The sequence below is a fragment of the Nanorana parkeri genome, unplaced genomic scaffold, assembly GCF_000935625.1.
Source record: "Nanorana parkeri isolate BGI_ZX_2015 unplaced genomic scaffold, ASM93562v1 scaffold1342, whole genome shotgun sequence".
Lineage (NCBI taxonomy): Eukaryota > Metazoa > Chordata > Amphibia > Anura > Dicroglossidae > Nanorana > Nanorana parkeri.
Window position 1 is genome coordinate 72,642 of NW_017307610.1, and position 22,229 is coordinate 94,870.

Consider the following 22,229-nt stretch of genomic DNA (forward strand, 5'->3'; position numbering starts at 1 on the left):
TACCCCAGTGTTCGGTTCGAATTCGAACTTTCGAACATCGGAAAAGTTAGAATTCAAACTCAATGCAGGTCTATGGGGGTAGAACTTTGAAAACCAAATGTCCCCATTTTGAAGCCTTATATGCAATTTATTGGCCATAAAAAGTGTATGGGGATCCGGGTACTGCACTGGGGACAGGAATCAATAAACAGGAACAAACAGGAATTTTAAAGCGTCGCCTATGGTCAATTTTGGGTATGGTAGTTATTTGCGATTTCGCGGGTGTGCGCAATTTTAAAGCTCAACATGTTTGGTGTCTATTTACCCAACGTGACCCCGTCTTTTATATTTTACCAAAAATTGGGTAAGAATAAATGTATTATAACATAATGTTAAAAAAAATCCTTTATTTGGAAAAAAAAAGACATATTTTGGCAAGTCTTGTATTTTTAAAAAAATTGATCCACCGACGTAATCCAGCATTGTCCACAATGACAACTCGACTGAATAAAAAATAAAACAATAAAAAATAAATAGACACAATAATAAAAAAAAAAAACAGACGAGCGCCGTCCCGTCCGCTGCGATGGACAACAGCCGGAGAATGTCATTTTAACAGATGCAGGCAAACAATTGGGCGGAGCTAGCAGTGACAGCTAGCTCCACCCAACTGTTTACAGTTGTAACAGGTGAGCCATGATTGGGCAGAGTCATCATGACTTTGCCCAATCTTGGCTCTCACAGTTCTATGTGCCCTGATTGGGCAAAGTCTTGCACCTGACCTGTGGTCAGGTGCAAGGCTATAGCCAATTAGGGCTCTCAAGTCACAGTGCCCTGTACGGATTGCACGGCAGGCGAACAGCCCGCTGAACACACTTTGTTTGCCGAACACACGAACTGCCCATGTTCGAGTCGAACTATCGTTCGGCACGAACATCAAGCCCATCCCTAGTCACATGGAGGAGGAAAAGTGACAGTTATTTAAAAAAAGAATCCAATGAGTGTTCAAAATGACAGTAGGGATGAGCCGAGCTGGCGGAGTTTAGTTCAAGCAGGGTTTAGCAAACACAGCTGGAAGTCCATGAACCCTGAACATACCGCCAAACACCATTGAAGTTTAAGGGAGATGAAACTAGCTGGTCTTTTAATAGGCAAGCTATTGTTGAAAAAGGGCTGGGCACTGCCATGGGGGACATGTACTACTGCAAAAAAAAACGTTTTAAAACAATTCCATAGAGCAGGAAGAGGGTATTTTTATGTAGCTTAAAGGGCAACATTGAAAAATACACAAATCTTTTCCTGACTGGACTGGAGGAATGGATGGGGAGGGGGCGGGTACAGCTGGCTCTGCCTCTACATAGGCAGAGCCAGCTGTCACTCACGCAGCTGGGTGGATCTCGACAGGAATGTCGGGATCCATCCTGGCTGCGGCGGTCTCAGTTTACCGCGAGCTGTAGCTCGTGATATACTAAGCTTTGGGTCACGGGAGGATGCTAGTATATGTCCTCCCGTGACCCTTAAGAGAACAATGGGGAAAAACACTTACCCCATAGTTCTCTTTTAAGCCTATGGTCTCTATTATCTAACATATCAGTCACCGTTTGCATATTTACAACAGTCCTATTTCTATATAAAACATACAAAAAGTTAAAATATTGCTTTTGCCAAGAAATGTGAGCAGCCTGGATCATCCATACATGTGAATACTTTGCATACTTAGACTTGTTCACGTGCAGGGGCGGACTGACAACACATGGGGCCCCCGGCCAGTAGAGATTATGGGACCCCCTTGTGCTCCGCCCATATACAAGCCCCACCCACAAGCCCCACCTGCATAAACCTTCTTGTGATACAGAAATTATTTCTCCACACTATTTTTAAAATAATGGGCCAATTCACTAAAAGGTAAATTGCTGGGGAACAGGTATGAGAATTGAAAAATCTAGACCGACATAGGCAATTAGTAAAGTGAGCAAAATGGTAGATTGCATGGCAGACCTCAGACCCGAACCATTACACGGCAGACCTCAGACCAGAACTAATACACGGCAGACCTCAGACCAAAACCAATGCACCGCAGACTTCAGACCAGAACCAATACACGGCAGACCTTAGACCAGAACCAATATACGGGAGACCTCAGACCCACACCAATGCACGACAGATCTCAGACCAGAACCAATAAATAGGAGAGTCCTCTGACCAGAACCAGTGATTTCAGCTGTGAGTATGGAATCATTCAAAAAGCGTTTGGACGATTTCCTCAGGGACCGTAACATACAGGGGAACAGGCACACTTAAGAACAAGATCACACATGGACTAATACACATGTCGAATCACATGCATACATGCAATAGGTTGGACTTGATGGACATGTGTCTTTATTCAACCTCAAATACTATGTAACTATGTAACTATCTAACAATAGTACATTATACAGAGCAATACAGAATACCACCAGCTATAGAGGAATACAACAAATCCCAGCAATAGTACATTATAGCTGGTGGTATTCTGCATTGCTCTGTATAATGTACTATTGCTGGGATTTGTATTCCTCTATAGCTGATGGTATATTGCTCTGTATAGCAATACATTATTACATTGAATTGTGCCATTTGGTGGAAAGTGCAGGCTTAGCTAAGCAGTCTCCCAGCAATTTTCTTCCGAGATACAGCCTGTCTGTCGGCAGGTGCCGTCCCCCCATGCCTGCTCCTCCTTCCTTCATCTTCTCCCCGCATCTCTGTACCATCTCCCTATGCCGATCGTGGATGCAGGTGGGTGGGTCTGGCATGCGGAGGGTCTAAGCAGGGGCAGATGCGGATGGTCTCACCGGGGTCACGTGCAGATGGTCTCACCGGGGTCAGGGGCGGTGGTCTCAGCAGCGTCAGGAGCGGGGGTCTCTGCCGTGTCAGCGGCGTGGGTCCCAGCAGCGTCAGGTGCGGATGGTTTCACCAGGGTCAGGTGCGGATGGTCTCACCAGGGTCAGGTGCAGATGGTCTCACCAGCGTCAGCGACGCCACGCCACGCCGCTGTCAGTCGATGCGCTGTGTTAAAGCAGCGACGGCAGTGCCTGGAGAGCCCGGCAGGCGGGCGACACTGCCGTCGCGGCTTTAACGCAGCCACGTCTCCGTTTATGCGGGCTGAAAAGGGCAGGGGGAGTTCGGCGAAGGGCCACTTTATGACCGCGGGCCCTTGGGCAGTGCCCGACTGCCCGTATGGTCAGTCCGGCCCTGGTCAAGTGTTTGTTTTAAAGCACATATTTGAAATCCCAAACTACTTCTTGTATTTACTGTGGAACAGTACACAGGTTTTTGTCAACGGTGTCACTTTACATTAGCATAAAAGGTATACTCATGCAATGATTCATGGCATTAGCACCAATGAAAATGCTTCGATCCATAAACAAGATAAAACTGGATTTTCTAGATTTTTTCTATCACTCCCACCTAATTTTCTCATGTGTAATCACATGAAATAAATGTATGAACCATTATTTATTCAATATGCTTTTATGTCACGTGTTTAAAACATGAATCCATATTTTATACCCATATTCTATTATGTCTAAAGTTGACATGTAAGTCATGTAACTTAGTCATTCATGTGATATGCAAGTCATGTGACTCAATATGATTCTCACCTGGTAAGTGTTTTGGAAAACAGGAGAAAGGCATAATAAGTAGCCATGTTGTTAGGCCTACGATTACAAATGCAATCCACCACGCACCAAGCCAACGGGGGTCATTTGGAGAAAGAGGAACACTTTAGGGAAAATCATAGGAATTTTATGTGAATATTATGAGATGTGACTTTCAAAACATAATAAAACTGATTCATTTATCGTTTCTGATTTGCTAGCATTATAATCAAGGACAAAAATTACAAAAACTTTAGGGACGAGTGAGGAAGGGTGGAACCCCCTTTTAGGTTTATACTATTTGTGAGATTTTTATTCATTTTGTATCCCAATGACAGGATCTCAGGTGCAGACAGGCAACTGGAGACATTTTTAATTGCTTTCTGTCCCAGTGACACAAGAGAAAGTGCTAGGAAATAAATGGAAAACACTGGAAATGTGAACATAAAAGGCAACCCCTTAAAAATAAGTGCTATGTAGGGAACCCTGGAACTATGTTAAAGTTAGAAAGTCTCCCCGTTGTAGCCTAGTCTGAGCACACATCCGCTTTGATGTTATAAGGCGGGAAAGCCAAACTTTGGCCCTCCAGCTGTTGTGGTGTTAATTTAAAGATATGGGTACAGGTCTGCTTTAACTGATAACAGTCAGCACAAGCAAAGAGCCCACAACATTATCAGCTCACAAGATTTCCAGCAGGATTAACAGGTTTTTTTCTCTTTGCACTTATTAAACAGACATGACAAAACACTTTGATGGCACATTTAACAGATTCAAAATGAGATCAAGTAGGAGAAGTACAATGTAAGGGTTTACATACAGTTAGAATAGGGCATGCTGAGAAATAATTACTGGGTAAAATAATGCACTTGCCTTTTCTTTTTTTCAAAGTCAATATAAATATCTAACGTCTGTGAACCTATTAAGTATCCAACTGCAGGTCCCACCACAGACATTCCATATGCAATTCCTGGAAAAAAGATCAAATGTTAGACTGCAGATTCTTTGACACTAATTTGAAGGAATGCCTATTCTTATCTAACTAAAGAGTGTTTAAATAATCAAACGTTGAAGATATATTTCTGTACAGTCATGAAATCTACGAAAACACTTAAACTAAAGCTGCCCATACACTGATCAATTAGTCTCATTCAGCCCCGGGGTGAATAAAAAAAAAACACTCGATTAACCCATCTGTGATAAAAAGCGTGAATAGGTGAACCCAACCCCCCCTTCCCACCAGGCTATTGAATTCTGACATCGGTGGGTGTGCTGCTCTCAGAAAACCCGCACAGTGACTACAGCTGATTACAATTTTCAGACCGACTCCTTTGACACTTTATATGACCATTTATTTTTCAGTTGACTGTTGTTGAAGGAGTCGGTCCAAAGAAGGGGTGCCGACAGAGCCATACACTGCTCGAATTTCGGCCCAGTCAGCAGGATGAAATTCAAACAGTGTACAGCTAGCTTAGGTCCTAATTCACTTGCATGTTTTTCAATTATTGTTTTTATTAATAATGGATCCAGATCAAACAAATATAAATGTACATCTTTACCTCCTCATGTATCACTGGCCCCTCCTTTTTAGATTGTAAGCCCTCACGGGCAGGACCCTTCTTACCATCTTGTGTTGAATTGTATTGTAATGTCTTCCTTATATTGTAAAGTGCTGCACAAACTGTTGGTGCTATATAAATCCTGTATAATAATAATAATAATAATCTTTGCCTAAGCACTTACAATCATCATGTTTCCGAACAGCTCCAACTATCTTAGTTCGGTTTCCCTGAACGTCCTGTCTAGTGTAATATCACAAGGGAGAGCATAGTCTCCAGCAGATGCTTGCTTGGAGGAAAGAGGAGAGGGGAGCAGGGGGGAGTGGGGATTGGTTTGCCTTGCTGTGCCTGTGTGTTTGCAGAGACACACACAGCTTACTAGCACACACAAGGGTGGCTCCATAGGACCCTGCAAGGAAAGGAACCACCCTAAAACAGGACATCAGGACCAGTGCTCAGGAGACCAGCTAATTCTACAGGAAACTAACACTAACACATCAAGGAGCAGCATCCATTGTAAACGAATTAAATCAGCATTTGAAATAGCTTAAACATCTTTTAAATTTCATATCACTTTAATGCATGTGTGATTTGTACTGTACAATGATATTGATATATATAATAATGCTAAACATTTTTTTTTTGTGTCAATATATGATCACAAAAGTCCAGTTACCTATGTACAATGAAGATTTGTGGGTTGGAAGGCTGTCATCAAAAAAAGCTGTTCCCAAAGTATACAATGGAGTTCCTCCAACTCCCATTAGCAGCTGCCCGAGGATAAAGACATAGAGGTAGTTTGAGAGGGAGGAACCTTTTTTTCCAGTACAATCCAGCCCAGTGCTGTTATTTCCTGATGTTTCACAGAAATCTGAAAAATAAATACATTTCTTAAAGTATAGCACCATGTTATTAAAAATCACACTTGTGCAATCCTTATTGTGAATGATTTTGTACTGTGTATTATGTACATGTTCACATTGCCACTCCTTTGCCGGAATCTCACTCCATCATCTCAAGTGATGCTTGAATAGTATGCTCAGTTTGCCAAGACTAACCTGTGTATAGGTATCAAAAACAATTCATGTTCAGGGAGTAATATTAAAGCCAGGAAGTGGAAAAAAATAAAACCACCTCTGCAGACCTTCTCTACAGATCCATTAGAGTAAAAGCCCAACTAAACCTCCAGTTTAAATGCATTCCAACCACCTCAAAGAAAAAGGTGTTCAAAATTTTGCAGGCCAATTTCTTTAAAAAGGAGCCATTGTCTGAATGAAAAAGTCTATCCCCTGCCAGCATTCTGCAGAGAAGGATCCCTGCTTTCTATGTAGAAGCAGTGACCCCCAGCTGAGTTAGACCTATAGATCTGCCGTTAGCAAAGCTCATGCTTCCTGCTGATTGCCAAACTTTAGGCTTGAATCAGCAAGAGATGTGTTGGGCATCTGCAGAGGGACCACTGCTTCTACACAGAGAGCAAGGGTCCCTCTCTGAAGCATGCTGGAGAGGACAGGCTTTTCTACTCTGGATGTGGTGACAATCTGTAAGATGTTGCACATCTTTTGTTTGCTGCACCTGGAATTTATGTAGCCAAGATAAACTGAAATTGGGCTTTAAGTTTGGCCTTTAGTCAACTCCTCTAGTTGTGCTGCTTATGTGTTGGAAGACTTCCAATTAGCGTCAACGGGTCCAAGACATACAGGTCTAACTGGTGTTTTTTCCAAAACAGATATCCTAAATGCAGGACTGCATTTATCATTGGGTGCAGTAGGCCTATGTCTATAGATGGCAGTGGCAAAAAGGCAGTTTTTCTCCATATAGTTATTTGCCACACATTCTATCTTTTAAAGGCACTAATATCCCACTTATCTATACTGTATGCTTAATTTATCGTTGTGGTCACGTGTTATGTAAAATTTAAAGAAAAACTTGCATGCAATGCTGTTCTGCTGAGTGTCTTGATCTGGGAACTGGAGCACTAGGAAAGGTTGGTTCTGGGGCTTATGGAGCGTGTAAGACTGTTGAGCTGAAGTGATGCCTGGGATGCAGGTCACAGGGAACCCAGGGACTGAAGTGGCCGCCGTTACTGGGTGCATGCTAGAGGCCCAGAGTCTGAGGATCGGCTGGTCTTCAGCAGAGCCCCAGAAGGTGGTGATGTTCCGCTGCCGGATACCTCCCAGGTTGCAGCCTTCTAACAAACCCATGCAGGCACAAACAACAGGATACTGCAGAGATGAGAAGTAGGACAGATGCTCCACTAAGGTTCAGGATTCAAAGGCAGGCAGGGGTGCAGCCTGTATACAGACTGCGGATCAAGGGTACAGGATACCAAGGAACTCAGAGATAGATGTGATAGGAACACACGTATACAACAGAGAGTCAACAAGAACATGGCTATCCAGGATACTCTGAAATGATTAATGCTCTTGCATACACTTGCTCTTCAACACTAATACGGACTTCTAGCTTCATTAAACTTATTTGTAGAACTACAAACCTCAGCCCTCCTATAAGGTTTTCACAGACTGCAATTAGCCATACAGGGTTCATTTTAGTCTATAGCAGAAGCCCAAAGGGCAATGAATCTACACTGCTAAGATTGATAAGCAAATACCTCTTACTGCACAGAGGGGTATCTGTGACTAGACAATGAGGTCTGACTTCAGTCCTTCTCTACTGGAAACCTCACCACTTAGTTTTCCTAATCAGGGGACCCCTCCTACCCCAGGCCCCATAGCAGATGCATGGGCTGCTATGGCCATTGTTACGCCACTGCGTCTAACCCATGCTTATTTTTCATAAGGAATAAAACAATCATAAGGAAGAAACAATATAGTAAGATAAATTTTAACAGCTGTGTTTTCTTGCAGGGTGTTAAATAGTCAGTGGACGTTGGAGCATTGCACACACTAGATCATTGAGGGGATATATTATAATATGTCGTCTACAGTCTTATGTGAATGTATATACGACATTAATTCCCCCAGCGCCATATGATTATTATACTGTAGGAAAAAAATTTACATTGTTAACATAATATCTTGTATGAGACATTTGATGACCATATTTCTCTGTGTATCAGCTCATTAGACAATGAATTCAGCTGTTCTCTGTGCAATCCAAAACGTAAACTGAGTTGCTAAATCTGGATTAGTGCTACTAGAATTACTTAGGGCTACCAAGGTTACTAGGGTGAGTTCTAAACGTTTGTGGAATAATTGACTCAGATGTTTTATAAAATGAATACTCCAGTCAATATAGGAAATCCGTTGGCACATGTAAGTATAAAGAAAATAAGTGCAAAATGCCGGTAATCAAGTGTTATTGTACATTCATTAACTTACCATTATGTCGGTTTCCATACTGGTATCTACTGGTAGTAAAATGGGGTAAGGAGAACACTATGGATCCCAGTCCAATCATAAATGCTGAAAAGGCAAGCCACCTAGGCTTGTGTCCTCTTTGCCCATAAAAAGATACAAAAAGTGACAAAACACAAAATGAAATGTCGTAGCTGGCAGAGACGAGTCCAGTGAGGGAGCTGTTCAAGTCATAACGTTTCTCAATAGTAGAGATGACTACATTTACCAGGCCATTTACAGCAGTACCTGTAAAAGAACGAAGGACAGTGTCAGCACCAATTCAGAGATGATTTGAGCATCTACAGCTGAGTGATACACAAATAAGATACATTTTTGTAATTAGTTAAGGTACTTGAATGCATTTTTAAGATTTAACTCCTGAGTTTAGTGTCACTTTAAGTCCCTGTTCACACCTAGACATTTTGTAGCTGAAAGGGCTAAGCATTACAACACCCAAACAGAGGATTTTCATTGTTTTCAATGTCCCCTGTCTATACCTGAGTGTCCTGTCATCTGTTGTAAAACACCTATTGCTGGAAAAAGTACATGAGCTACTTTTCTGCAGATGTCTGCACTATTGGCCCCATAGACTTCAATGGAAATGCCTGTAAACACACAACACAAGCGTTTTCCAGCATTTTTTAGGCATTTTGTTGCACGCTTCTCGTGCAACACTGGGGAACAAAATAGATTACAGCACAAGCTAAAAACGTATGTAAAACGCTTTAAAAAATGCCTACAAAAACGCCTAAAAAGCTGACGCTAAGGTGTGAACGTAATTGTCTAGTGAGGAATCTTCCTCACTAGACAATTAAAACACATCACTGCATTGCTTGGAGCCTCTCCATATCTCTCTCTGACTTGACCATCTCTACAGATTTCCTTACATAATATACTAGTGGGTATAACAATGTACCAATGTACCAATTACTGCCCCTTAAGGAAGACCTATATGGTGCAGTACTATCCTGTTCAGGGCAAGCTCAGCCACCCTAACACAACCACAGGTGGGAGAGGGGTGCGTCACAAGGCTACAGCAAGAATTGGCAAGAATACAGTGACTCATATAGAAGGTGGTAGGGAGCTATGAGGCCCCTTTTTAGATGGGCAGTCTAATCAGGTATGCCTGTCACTTTTTCAGGTGGACCCAATTGGATGCACAATGGAAGTCTATAGGCAACTGGATCTAAACGGATGGGTGTCTGTTTACATCTGGCTGCCCCTCAGTCTGGCCAGGTTTGGAAAAAGAAACGGAACAGTGTTCCATTTCGCCAGACCTGATGGTGTCGGATTGGGGGGTAATCGATTCCCCATAGACCGACATGGGGTTCGATCATTTCAGTTCTCTTCTCCATATCAAGATGTAGGAAAAAACTGGACGGACACATCTGTGCACTGATCCTCACCTGATCAGACAGTGTAAAAGGGGCCTTAAGGATCAGAGTACATGCAGACTGTTTATTCTCTTTTTAGATATTCCAATTTGTTATATAATAATAATGTTTCTGCCAAATCTTTTTTTCTGACATTATAAAGGCACTCAATTTCATGAACTCATCACAAGGTAAAATTGTATTTTCAGCTTTCTACAACCCAGTTAAAAACTATTATTATGTTTACCATTTTAGTTCAAACCTAGTTATGCAGGCACAGTATTAGCACGGGGAAGATAAATATACTTTATAACAATGTGAATAAAAACTGTTATGTGCAAGTAATGGGTATCCTGACACCTCACTCCCCTGTGGCTCTGACTTCATTCCCCTATGAGATGAACCATGGTGATTTTTTTGCCAGAGGAGACACCATGATACAATAATTCTGTATGTTCAGTTATTCTGTTCACAATGCATGTAAATAGATTAATTAAACAGATTAAACTGCATGAGTGCACTTTGCAACCATATGAAAACATGAAACTGATACCTAGAGAACCCGTCCTGAAATCACAGCGGATAACCTAAACCTCTCTAATCCAGATTACATCATTGATTACACAGATTAAGAACATAGCTGAATACAAATGAGCTCTAGCAAATCTTGGATCAATTAAGTAAACTGGAAAAGCTACCAAAACATACAACACACCTTACCAATGCATGCATCCTTACATTTTAACTCCAGTCAAAACGTCTTTTATAGTTTGGGATAGAACAAATAAGGGTTAGAACCTCTGGGAGATTTGTATTGCTATATTTTCCTTTTTTCGGCTGTCTGAGATGCAACAGGGGCACAGATATTAATACAAAACTGACAGGGAATCTAGCATCCCTAATCCATACCACCCAACTGCCCCTCATTTGTAATGAATGCCCCTCTTTAGGAACATAATCCCTCTGTCCCTCTTTCCTCCTCAATTGTCCATCTTTTTGGACAGATGTGTAGACCCTTATAATAAATACAATATTAACAAATAAAATGTTACAATACACTGAACCTTTCACACAAACTGTATTGTCAAATTATCATTTTAAAAAGCCAAAACAACAGAAACATAGTGATGTATAAAGCACTTTTGGGTTAAGCCAAATATTTGTTGCTTATTAATTCTTCATGGTCCACTTAACTGGGAGTGTGGCAAGGGTATGTCCTTTGCGTACACACTTTGTGTGTGTCTTTCCCATCTCAGAAAGTTAGGAGGTATGCCTAATCTCCCTAAAAAAGGTCTGCTTTCTGCATCCTGGGTGTTAATTGTTCTTCACTTGCTGTCCTCATGATAACATCTTTACTAGAACAGGAAGTAAAGGGAAATCTTTCCAACACACATCCCATAGAACAGTTTAAACTGACAGGGGTTCTATATACTATTCAAAAGTAAAAATAAGATTTGGCCAGGTATATGCTTCAAAAGACAGATTTTAAAGTTGGGTTAATAAATTGTGGGTTGCCTCCCTGTGGGCACCTAGTTAACACCTCTCCCCCTAAGTTAAATACATTATTAAGAAAACTAAAAAGTAATAGGGTTTCTGGAGGGGTGTGATTGACCATCCAAGAGAGATATATTGAAAATATATCAAATTTTATTTTGTATAATATTAAAAGCGATGCATTTCATATATTTAGCAATAACCCTATATGAAATGCATACAAAATAAAATTTTATATTTTTAATATATCTCTCTTGGATATTCAATCACACCCCTCCAGAAACCCTATTACTTTTTAGTTTTCTTAATAAAATTTTAAAGTTGCCATTGCTGGCTGCCAAATCTTGGGTTTTCTTAAAATGGGGTTAGATCAAAAACTAGCGCTGCACACGATCAATAAACATTTCAGCTTTAACAATTCTCTTTCAAGAACCCTTGGCCTGTCATTCGCTCCTAAGAACATTAATACAGGGTGTTGTTTCTTTAGCTCTTCCTAGCAATCCCCCATTATATCCATGGGACCTCAATCTGGTGCTTTCTTGCCTACAGCAGTCTCCCTTTGAACCTCTGGAAACCATAAGTTTGGAAGACCTTACACATAAAATTGCATTTCCGATTGCAATTACCTCAGCTAGACAAGTATCTGAGTTAGCAGTCCTATCTTGTAAAGAACCATTCCTTGTCTTTCAAAAGATAACGTAGTCTTTAGGCATAAGCAGTGCTTTGTACTTAAAGTGGTTTCTTCCTTTCACATTAATCAGGATATTGTAACTAGACATGTAAGCCGTTTCGTTCCGGATTTTTTATCCTTTCATTTTTTGGGATGCGGTTCTAAATGTTCAATTAGTTTCATTATTCGGAATCAGATCTTTCCGAATTTTCATTTTCATTTCGGAAGAGTTAAACGATAATTATGAATAACATTCCTTGCTGAAATAAACATAGACAATATTGGTTGGTGTGTATTTCACTGTTAAGGTGACATTAAGGGGTTGATTTACTAACCTTTTAAACACACCACGAACGTGTATACACCTCTGTAGTGTGTTCCCTCCCAGCATGATCTATGGGAGGAATCGAAACACCTTTGTAGTGTGTACACACCCAGCAGGTGTGTTGTGCAAAGCCCTGCAATGAATTGCAAGGTAATGTGGTGTAAATTAGCTCTATGTTATGTTGCTTGCGTTGATGAATGCAGGAATGTAAATGCATGAGCTAACCATTTTTGTCTAAACTGTGAAGCAGCATTATATATGCATCATGTGCATGATTTTTCCATATATGGCATTAGTGGAAATATGCTTTTAGAGACTTTTTGGTTGATAAATACGTTTTGCTGTGTGAAAATCACACACACCTGGTGTGTGTGTGTGTTTAGGTTAGTAAATCACCCCCTAAATGTTTACTTTTTAACTTTTGACAGTCCACAGTAACATTAATTTTTTTTTCTTCAAATTCTTTTAAACAGTGTGGGGTCCCCCCCAAATTCATACCGGCTCACTATATCAGGCCACATGCCCTCAACATGGGGAGGATGTTTGCCAGGGGTTTGATGAGGACAAGGGCCTCTTCCCCACAAGCCTGGCCCTGTTGATGTGGGGGTCTGTTGGCAGGGGGGAATATCTGAATCTGGGTGCCCCCTTTCATAAAGCCCAGATCCCGATTCCTCTCGTGAATGAGTAAGAGGCAGTTGTTACCCCTACCAACATTACCTTTGCAGAGACTAGGAGCCCGCTGGCTGCAGGATACCGATCCGGTGCTATCCAGCGGCCGGCAAGTCCCACCATCTATGCACAGGGACTGTGCTGGGCCCACCCTGGCCGAGGCACCGGCTGCAGTTCTGCCACTGTATAACCCCCCCCAGGTAAGTCAAAAATCCTATGAGCTTTGTGCATAGACACCAGCTATGATTCAATGTTTCATAGAGCGGTGCTTGAAAAATAGGTTTCAATGAATAAGATCTGCCTTTTTTTGCCCACAGCAGCATAGTTTATGGGGTGTTTTGATATGCCAATTAGCACGAAGCATTTTTATTAGCGACTTGGTCACATTAAGTTTGTTTTTAGCTTGAATGAATTATCAAGCATAGCGATGACATGCACATTTTATAGAGCACCTTATAGGAACAGAAGGCACAAAAGCAGCATTATCTAAATGATCAGCACACAAAGCAAATTAGGAACAAACTGTATGCATTGTACGATCACCTGGGTAGGGCCTTAATGAGAACATAGGCATCCATGTGCTTATTCAGGTCTGTGATCCAAGTATGCTGTAACAATTTATCCCTGCTCTTGTTTGCTTTAATAAATCAGAATCATTGTGACTAACAAGGGTATGCTGCAGTGTCAGGGAACATGCTGTCTTTTGGGCTCTCCAAGAGAACCCATCAGTACAATATCTTACGTAAAAGCCAATCACAAATGAAGTGCTTGCCAAGGTTTTATGTACACTATGCATACTTCTTAGCATCTCCTGGCTAGAATTTTAAAATCACAAGGTAAAACTGAATAGCACATCATACAATTTCTGATGTAATTTAATACAATGTTTGCTAGTTAAACCAAAAATCTCTGTCCAGTATTTAAATGAAGTTGGCATCGCTGGGCATTAACTCGTAATCAGTGGCAGAATTGTGAATTGTGAAAACTTAATTCAGTAGAAGAGATTATTCATGATAAAAGCATATCTATGCTTTCAAATCTAATGTAAAATACTTCCCATTTCCTTGGGGCAATGCAAGTCAATGCTTAATTTACTGTGTACATTCACGTACAATAATAAATAATATCCTATAATTGATAGGCTGCTTATATAATTATATCACAAAACAGACATACACCCATTTCTGCAATCTAGGTAAAGCTCAAGAGGATCTGCCCAGGTGTTACCAATACACAAGCAATTCTTTAGATAAAGTTACCAAATGATATGATCTGTTTTTCTTTACCTATGAATCTTGTGTGTAACAATATATGGAGCAACATCATGTCAAAAGCACATTATTGTATGTTGGACTGTTTCCTGCAAAGGTCATTGAACCCAAAGGTGTCCAGTTCTCTCAAAAGTGATACTTCAGCTATACGTGGAATTTTAGGGACTAAGTCATTTTTTTTATAATGTTTGTGGATTTGGAGGTTTACAGGTCTAATCACACAAGGCTGAAGAGTTTGGAGAAGAGAGGGGCAGTGAACAATCTAGGACAACATAGCTGAACTGGAAAGTGAGCTGAATTGAAGAATTTGTCTAAATCAGCTATGTTGTCGTAGATTGTTCACTTCTCCTGCCTTCTCCAAACCCGTCACCCTTTAGTAAATAGACCTGTTAGTCATCACTACATCTGAGGTACACCTACTTCTTATGGACAGGGTAAACTAAAAACCCCAACAAATGCAGTGGACACCTATTTGTAGTGGCTACTGGCTAGCTCTTGTGCAAGCTTGGAAAATCATAACACGTATTAGTGGTTTAACTATCTATCAATAACCAAAAACTGAAATATCTGCATTGCGTTGAATCGCTACAAACTCTGCCAATATAGTCCTCAATAGACATTACTGGTAGTTTAACTGCATTTACCAAAATATACCTGTGTTTGAGTGTTTTCATATCACAAAGAGTAATCACAGTCCCTTTAAATGTAACAATTGTATCTTTGGAGGTTTAAAGAGCTATACCCAAAATAAATGTTCTTCTCTACATGGGCAGATTTTCAAGAACAGCAAAGGCTGATGATACATCTGCTCTTTCTCTCATACTGGAGGAGCCCAGAATCTGATGTGACACTCTCTTGGGTGTCTCCCTGTCTCAACTGATAGCTGGATACAGTTGACATGTGTGGGAAGCCTAATTGTCTTTGCACCAAGATTTTCCAATTTGTTTACTAATCTTTGTGTATTGAGTGATGTATAATGGTCAGAAGTTCTTCTTCTCTCTCCCTAGTAAACCCCTTTACATCTAGTATTAGACTGTAACCTGCCATTGGCTAAAATTCAGGATCATACCTCCTTGCAAGTCAGTATCTTGACAATTATTCTAGGAATGTAACTGACTTGATCTTAAAGCTGTTAGATTTTCATATGAGCATTCATATAAACAAAAAAGCACATCAGAACATTCAATAATGCCAACAGAGACTTGCAGAATGTCATTTGAAATTTTGTATGATGTAAACATTTTATCTCGGAATGTGTGGAGTTTCCTGAATGAAAACTACATTCACCATTAGAATCTTGTTAGTTCAAGAAAAATGATCCATCCTGATCCTTCTATTTTTTTGTGTGTCAAAAACGATGGTGAATGTGAGCCCCTGAACTATTAGAGAATCAAACGCATGATCCAAAAACACATTTTTTCACAGGACATTCTACAAGTGTATGACCAGCTTTTCATTAGGGATGGTCTCAATGTTCGAGTCCATCAACTGTTCGACCCGAACATCGGTAGTTCGTGTGTTCGGCAAAGCCCTGATTGGGTAAAGGAATGCACCTGACCACAGGTCACGGCACAGTGACTTTGCCCAATCATGGCTCACAGCTAAGTCCTGTCAGGTGTCGGACAAATGTAAACAGCTGGGCGGAGCTAGCAAGCTGTCACTGCTAGCTCTGCCCAATTGTTTACATTTTGCCAGCATCTGTCAGAATGCCATTCTGCTGCGGGAGTTCATCAGGAGTGGACGGGTCGGCGGGCGGCGGGTTTTTTTTCTTTTTATTATTTCTATTTCTTTTTTTTATTTATTTCGTTAAGTCGTCATAGACAATGCTGGACGTCCTGATTGACCTTAGGATTGCGTCGGTGGATCAATTTTTTTTTTTTAAATGAAAGACTTGTCAAAAACATGTCTTTTGTTTTATTTTGTATTATTATTTTTTCGAAAGTGTGGCATATTTTTTACAATTTGAATTTAACCCTTTAGTGAATGGGTAGGGGTATAAGTACCCCTTACTCATTCACAAGAAGGGGGGGGGCGCTTCTGAGGGGTCCCAATGTGAATAAGCCTCCCTGCCCGCACCCCAGCAACAAACGCCCCAGGGCTTGTGGGGAAGAGGCCCATGTCCCCATCGGCATGGGGATATGGTTCTATTCCAGGGTGACCCTTGGAAAGCACCCTCCCAGCGCCAAGGGCATGTGGCCTGCTTGGCAGAGGGGGACGCTCTCTCGTTCGCCCCCTTTCCTGCCCTGCCCTGCCAGGCCCGTGCTCGGATCAAGGGTCTGGTTAGAAATTGTAGGGGGACCCCATGTTTTCCCCCCAAAATTTTGAGGGTGGGGTTCCTCCTTAAAATGTATACCAGACTTTAATAGCCTCGTATGACTTTGAGAGGGAAGCCCACACACTTTATTTTTGTTTTGTTTTTTAAATGGGGTCCCTCCTAAAATTCCTATAAGACCTTAAGGGTCTGGTATGACTTTTGGGGGAACCCCATGTTTTTTTTTCCTTTTATTTAAATGGAGTACCTCTTAACATTCCTACCAGACCTAAAGGGTCTGGTATTGTTTCGGAGGGGGAGCCGCACATTTTTTTTTTCCTTTATAAATGCCTTTTCTTTGTTTTATACATGTAATTTTTGCTGCAACATGGTTCTATACATCGTACAGATGTAGGCACAATATTTAAAAGAAATTTTTCATTTTTATTGTTTCACTTTAAGCAATATTAAAATCACTGCTACTTTATAAATTTTATTTTTTTAAAGTGTTTTTTGCATTGATACATGTCCCCCAGGGCAGTACCCAAATCCCCATACCCTTTTATGGGCAATAACTGGCATATAAACCTTCAAAATGGGGACATTTGATTTTCCAAGTTCTGGTCCCATAGACTTTCATTGAGTTCGAAGTTCGAGTTCGAACTTTTTCCATGTTCTAAAGTTCGAACTCGAACCGAAATCGGTTGTGTTTGGACCATCATTACTTTTCATATGTAGACAGAGAAACAAATTATATTGCCTCTTCAGATACAACAGTTCCAGAGGTTTTACACTAATTGGGGATGCGCCAATATAGGTTTTTCGGTATCGAGCATGAGTACCAATATTATTTTTTTCGGTACTGGCTGAATACCGATACTGGTGCCATGTGCATGGATTATCAGGAAGCCGGGCAGATTGCCTGGGAAACCGGTGTTCTATTGAAAGAACACCGCTTTCACTTCCCGAGGCTGATTGGCTTCCATGGCTTCTTATATGCAATTTATTGGCCATAAAAAGGGTATGATGATTCGGGTACTGCCCTGGGGGAAATGTATCAATGAAAAAAAACTTTTTAAAAATTAAATTTTTGAAGTAGCAGTGATTTTAACATCACTTAAAGGGAAACAATAAAAAAGAAAATGTCCTTTAAATATCATGCCTGAGGGGTCCCCTTAAACTGCCTGTAAAGTGGCGCATCATTACAATGTATAGAACCTGCTGCAGCAAAAATTACATTTGTAAAGAAAAAAATTACATTTAAAAAGAAGAAAAAAAATCAGGGCTAACAAGGCACTGTGCGGTGCACAGTGCCTTGCAGGGCGCTCGGCAGGCGAACAGCCCCCCGAACGCCCTAACAGTTTGTGTGTTTGCTGAACACACAAACTCCTGATGTTTGAGTTGAACTCACGCTCGCCTCGAACATCGAGCTCATCACTAGTCATAACTCCCCCAGTATCGGAGGTAAGTATCGGAGCATTTGGGCGAGTACGAGTAGTAGTAAGAATCTACAAATACTTAGTATAGGCACCGATACCAATACTAGTATCGGTATTGGTGCATCCCTACAAAAAAAAATGCACAAGTTGCAAAAGGATCTGTTATGTGGTGATCTCTGTTAGGACCAGCAGTCTGTTAATCTTATTGATAAGGAATCTGTCCATGTCATTTAAGCTTTCATTTGGCTTCATGTACAGGATCTTGGGTTACCTGGATTCCTTTACTGAATAAATTGTACCATTCCAAAGTAAACATGCCACTCCTATCCTAGACAACACCACAGCCTCAGATTTAGAGATGCTCATCTTTAGGCTGACCTCTTCAAAGTCTAAAAACTTGGCCCTTCTCCAAGCAGCCATTACTATAAAGGCCTCCCTACCCTAAATGACCAGCAATGTAAGGAGCCCTTCCTCAGTGACCACCAGTGAAAGGGGGCACTTCTTCACTGACCAGTGGGACTACGCCACTGATCACCTAAGTAAGGGTGTACTTCTCCACTGACCTCCAATTTAAGGGAACCATTCCTACTGGCTACCAATGTAAGGGAACCCCACCCCAGTAACTACCAATTATTAGCACTTCTTCATTTGCCTCCAATGTAAGGGGACCCTACCCCACCAAAAATTATTATATGGGAGCACTACAGTGGCCACCAATGTAAGGGGCCACTTATATACTGGCCACCAATGCAAAGGGGGACTAAAACGTTCACTGTATTTCTTTTTGCCTATTATTATTACACATTTCATGTTTATTACTGAAAAAATGGATGAAAAAACATCCCCTCTGGATGTCAAATATGCTAGATGTGCCACTTTTCTTATTCATTTATTTGTACCGTAAGCCCCAGAGATAATACATTTAATCAGGTGTTCCCTGAGACATGAAAAGTATTTCAAGCGTTCCTGATTGCTAAACAGTTAAGAACGCCTAGTTTACACAAGTCAGAAAATATTACAACATGCTTTTACATGTCATCTAGAATATTACTGCCCTGTGAAGAAAATGGATAATGGTGCACTCATCAATCCATACACTGTCATGTTACTATTAGAGACAAATATATTTGAAATAAATTTCCACTTGCATTTGGATTCCTGTACAGCCAATCAATGTTTCTGCCTCACACAGATCTCACCCGGCTTAAAGTGACACTAAACTCAGAAGTTAAAACTTAAAAACACATTCAGGTACCTTAACTATCAACAAACATGCACCCTATTTGTGTATCACTCCGCTTTAGATCCTCCAATCATCTCTGAATTGGTGCCGACACTGTGCTTCCTTCTGGTGGGTGGCTACTTTTGTTTCCCATGGTCCCTGTGTGTGTTGTAAAGTAGTCACCGCTCCAAGCTCACTCCCGTGATGGACTACAATCTCAATACAAATTAGTAAACTAAGCGTGACATTAAAATCCATCAAGGGAGTGAGCTTGGAGCGTTCGTTACTTTACAACACGCATGGGGACCATGGGGAACAAAAGTAGCCACCCTCCAGAAGGAAGTACAGTGTCAGCACCAATTCAGAGATGATTTGAGGATCTACAGCCGAGTGATACACAAATAAGGTACAGTATTGTTAATAGTTAAGGTACTTGAATGCATTTTTAAGATTTAACTCCTGAGTTTAGTGTCACTTTAAACCTAGATGGGCTATGAACAAGGTGAATGGTACTAAGACGTGGATTTTGCTTTGAGGAATGGGAAATGCAGATGTATGGTGATTAGTAGCAAATGTGACCTGATGTAAATAACAAAGCTGAACTATGAGCAAATGTGTAAAAGCCAATCATTGTTCACTGGACTTGGAACATCTGATATGGTTATGCCCCCACATCCAATCATTTTGGTCCACTGTCCTTTCCTACATCAACTCCATCTTGGGTTCCCAGCGGTCCCCCGCACCAGCGCTATGCCTCTTCCATGCTTCCAGCCCCCTAGTAACGTCTACTCCTCAGGACCTTTCCCACTGGGAGCATTTATGTATGATAGCAGCAAAGAAGGCAATACTGACGAATTGGCTTACCCCTTCCCCCTCCTCTCTAGCATCCTTGAAGAACCTGCTACACAAATTACTGTCACTAGATAAATTGAACGCCCACCTCAACCAATCTCAGACGGGTAAATTCTTCCTCACCTGGACCCCATTTCTACTGACCGAACTAGATACAGGACGGCTTAAGGAGGTGATGTCCTTATTCCAAGACACGATATGGTACCTCACCTCTATGGCTGCCGGCTCTCTTGGGGCGTTAGATGTCCTTTAATGTTCCAACCTATGGCTCACAAACTAATACTGCTACATAATCATTTGCAACCTCCTAGTCAATTTATTTTGATCCTCTCCCCGCCTAACCCCTCCACAACAAGTCCCTTGAATCGATTGTGAAGTTGTCTGATATTGTTCTTGATCCTGCAGTTATTCAAATGTTTTCTTTTACTGCTGTTACTTCTGTATTTATGATTACATTTGTCCTATTGTGAATTGATCTGTATGTCTAACAAAAGATCACATGCTAAAAAAAAAAAGCCAATCATTTTCTGTTTTGTAAATGGGTATAAGTTTTATTTTTACAAATAATTCCTGGCACTGCTTCTGAACTGCTATTTAAATATTATAGTTTATGTATGTACAGCTGCACATGATCATACACATGAAATAGCCTGCTTTATCCCATTTCTAACGTGTTTTTCAAATGTATGCAAAGAAAAGCACTTTCAATATAACAGCGAGGAATTCAGATAGTACAGGTAAGATTTCAGTGCAGTTATTGTGTCAGAAAGAGTTCCAGAAAGGAATGCTGCTCACCTTGCAGGACAGCCAGAAGGCTGTACATCACTAAGTAACCCTTGGGATTGTTACAGCACTGCAGAAAGCTCGGAGTGAATCTTCCCCAGCCACATGGTCCCTCTTCATAGTCTGCGCTGCTAATGGGATCCTGGTTTTCTTTTTCTGTCACTCCAGAACCTGGGATCGCTGTTTTAATGTCATTATCAATAGTTTGCAATTCCACTTCACCTAGAGTGGTGAATGCCGGGTTATCTATTCCTTCTTCCATAGTGTAAACATGAGATTTCAGCCTGTTATGAGGTCTGAACAGTCCCTTTACGGAACCCTGGAGAGGTAGCAATCCTTCAGACAGATTATCTGTGCATGTTTCAGATGTCCTAATGCTTGGCAAGTGAAGCAAAATCAGATGATCTCTATCATTAATGTCAGCCATGTGTTGAGTCATAAGAAGGTGGGAACACCACCTTGGCTGGACTTCAGGGTAAACCCACCTGTCAGGGACCACACCTCTCCTTCCTCTTTATCTCGCCTCTCTACGACAGGGAGAAGAGGAGATCAGGTGACTTGTAAAGACAACGCCTACTATACAGTACCTGGCTGCTGGGCTCATCTTGTCACAAGCATACATCTGTTGTGGGGACTTGTGACATTCTGATTTTATCTGCAATCATTTGCATTTAGAGGAAAAAAGAGAAGTTACAGCATGTATTTCTCTGATGCAAGAAAACAGAGACTGCTGGTTTCTTACTTAGACATTCAGTTTACTTCTAGCTATTAATTATTGACTTTATTTTATACACAAAAAGCAAAGATCACATTCACATTGCCCTACTCCAGGGTGAAACTTCCATGGAATGTGTGGCACTCTATTAATCTGCAGCTATTGTGGAGCTCCATGCTGTCCTGCAGGCTGCGATTTTTAGTTCTATAGCTGTAACCTTTCAAGCATCCACTACTGGCACACTGCTAACACCAACATTTCCTTTTTTTTTTAATAATATGGGAAATGAAGAAATAAAGAAGAGAGTACATGTTTCATTATGCATAGCAAACATTATCCCTAAATCTTTCTGGCAAATTGCACACTGATTGCATATGGTGCGGTCTTAGTAGTAACATATTATCTGAAAATAAGAAAAATGTACAAAAAAAGTTACATTTTATCATTGGAACCTCCAGTCCAAGCAGTGGCGAATTAATACATACAGTATATGCACACAGCAGGTATGTGCCTCAGCGTGCACCGACATTTTTATGTATAGGTTTTTTTATATACCTACCTATAATAATCTCAGAGCGCATTTCATAAAGGTTTGCTCCTACATGATGTGTATATGTAATATTGCTAACA

The 22,229-nt window shown here is 40.9% G+C and overlaps 1 protein-coding gene across 1 annotated transcript in view; it reads right to left on the bottom strand.

Moving 5' to 3' along the window:
* Positions 1–21,452, bottom strand: part of SLCO4C1 (solute carrier organic anion transporter family member 4C1) — a 41,114-nt gene extending 19,662 nt beyond the window's left edge. The window contains exons 1-6 of the mRNA XM_018569484.1: positions 20,897–21,452; positions 8,518–8,781; positions 5,853–6,047; positions 4,492–4,587; positions 3,817–3,823; positions 3,624–3,745 (exon numbers count right to left, since the gene is read on the bottom strand). Of these exons, the coding sequence (XP_018424986.1) occupies positions 3,624–3,745; positions 3,817–3,823; positions 4,492–4,587; positions 5,853–6,047; positions 8,518–8,781; positions 20,897–21,323 (1,111 nt within the window). The 5' untranslated portion in view covers positions 21,324–21,452. The remainder of the gene's footprint in view (positions 1–3,623; positions 3,746–3,816; positions 3,824–4,491; positions 4,588–5,852; positions 6,048–8,517; positions 8,782–20,896) is intronic.
* Between the last annotated feature and the right edge of the window lie 777 nt (positions 21,453–22,229).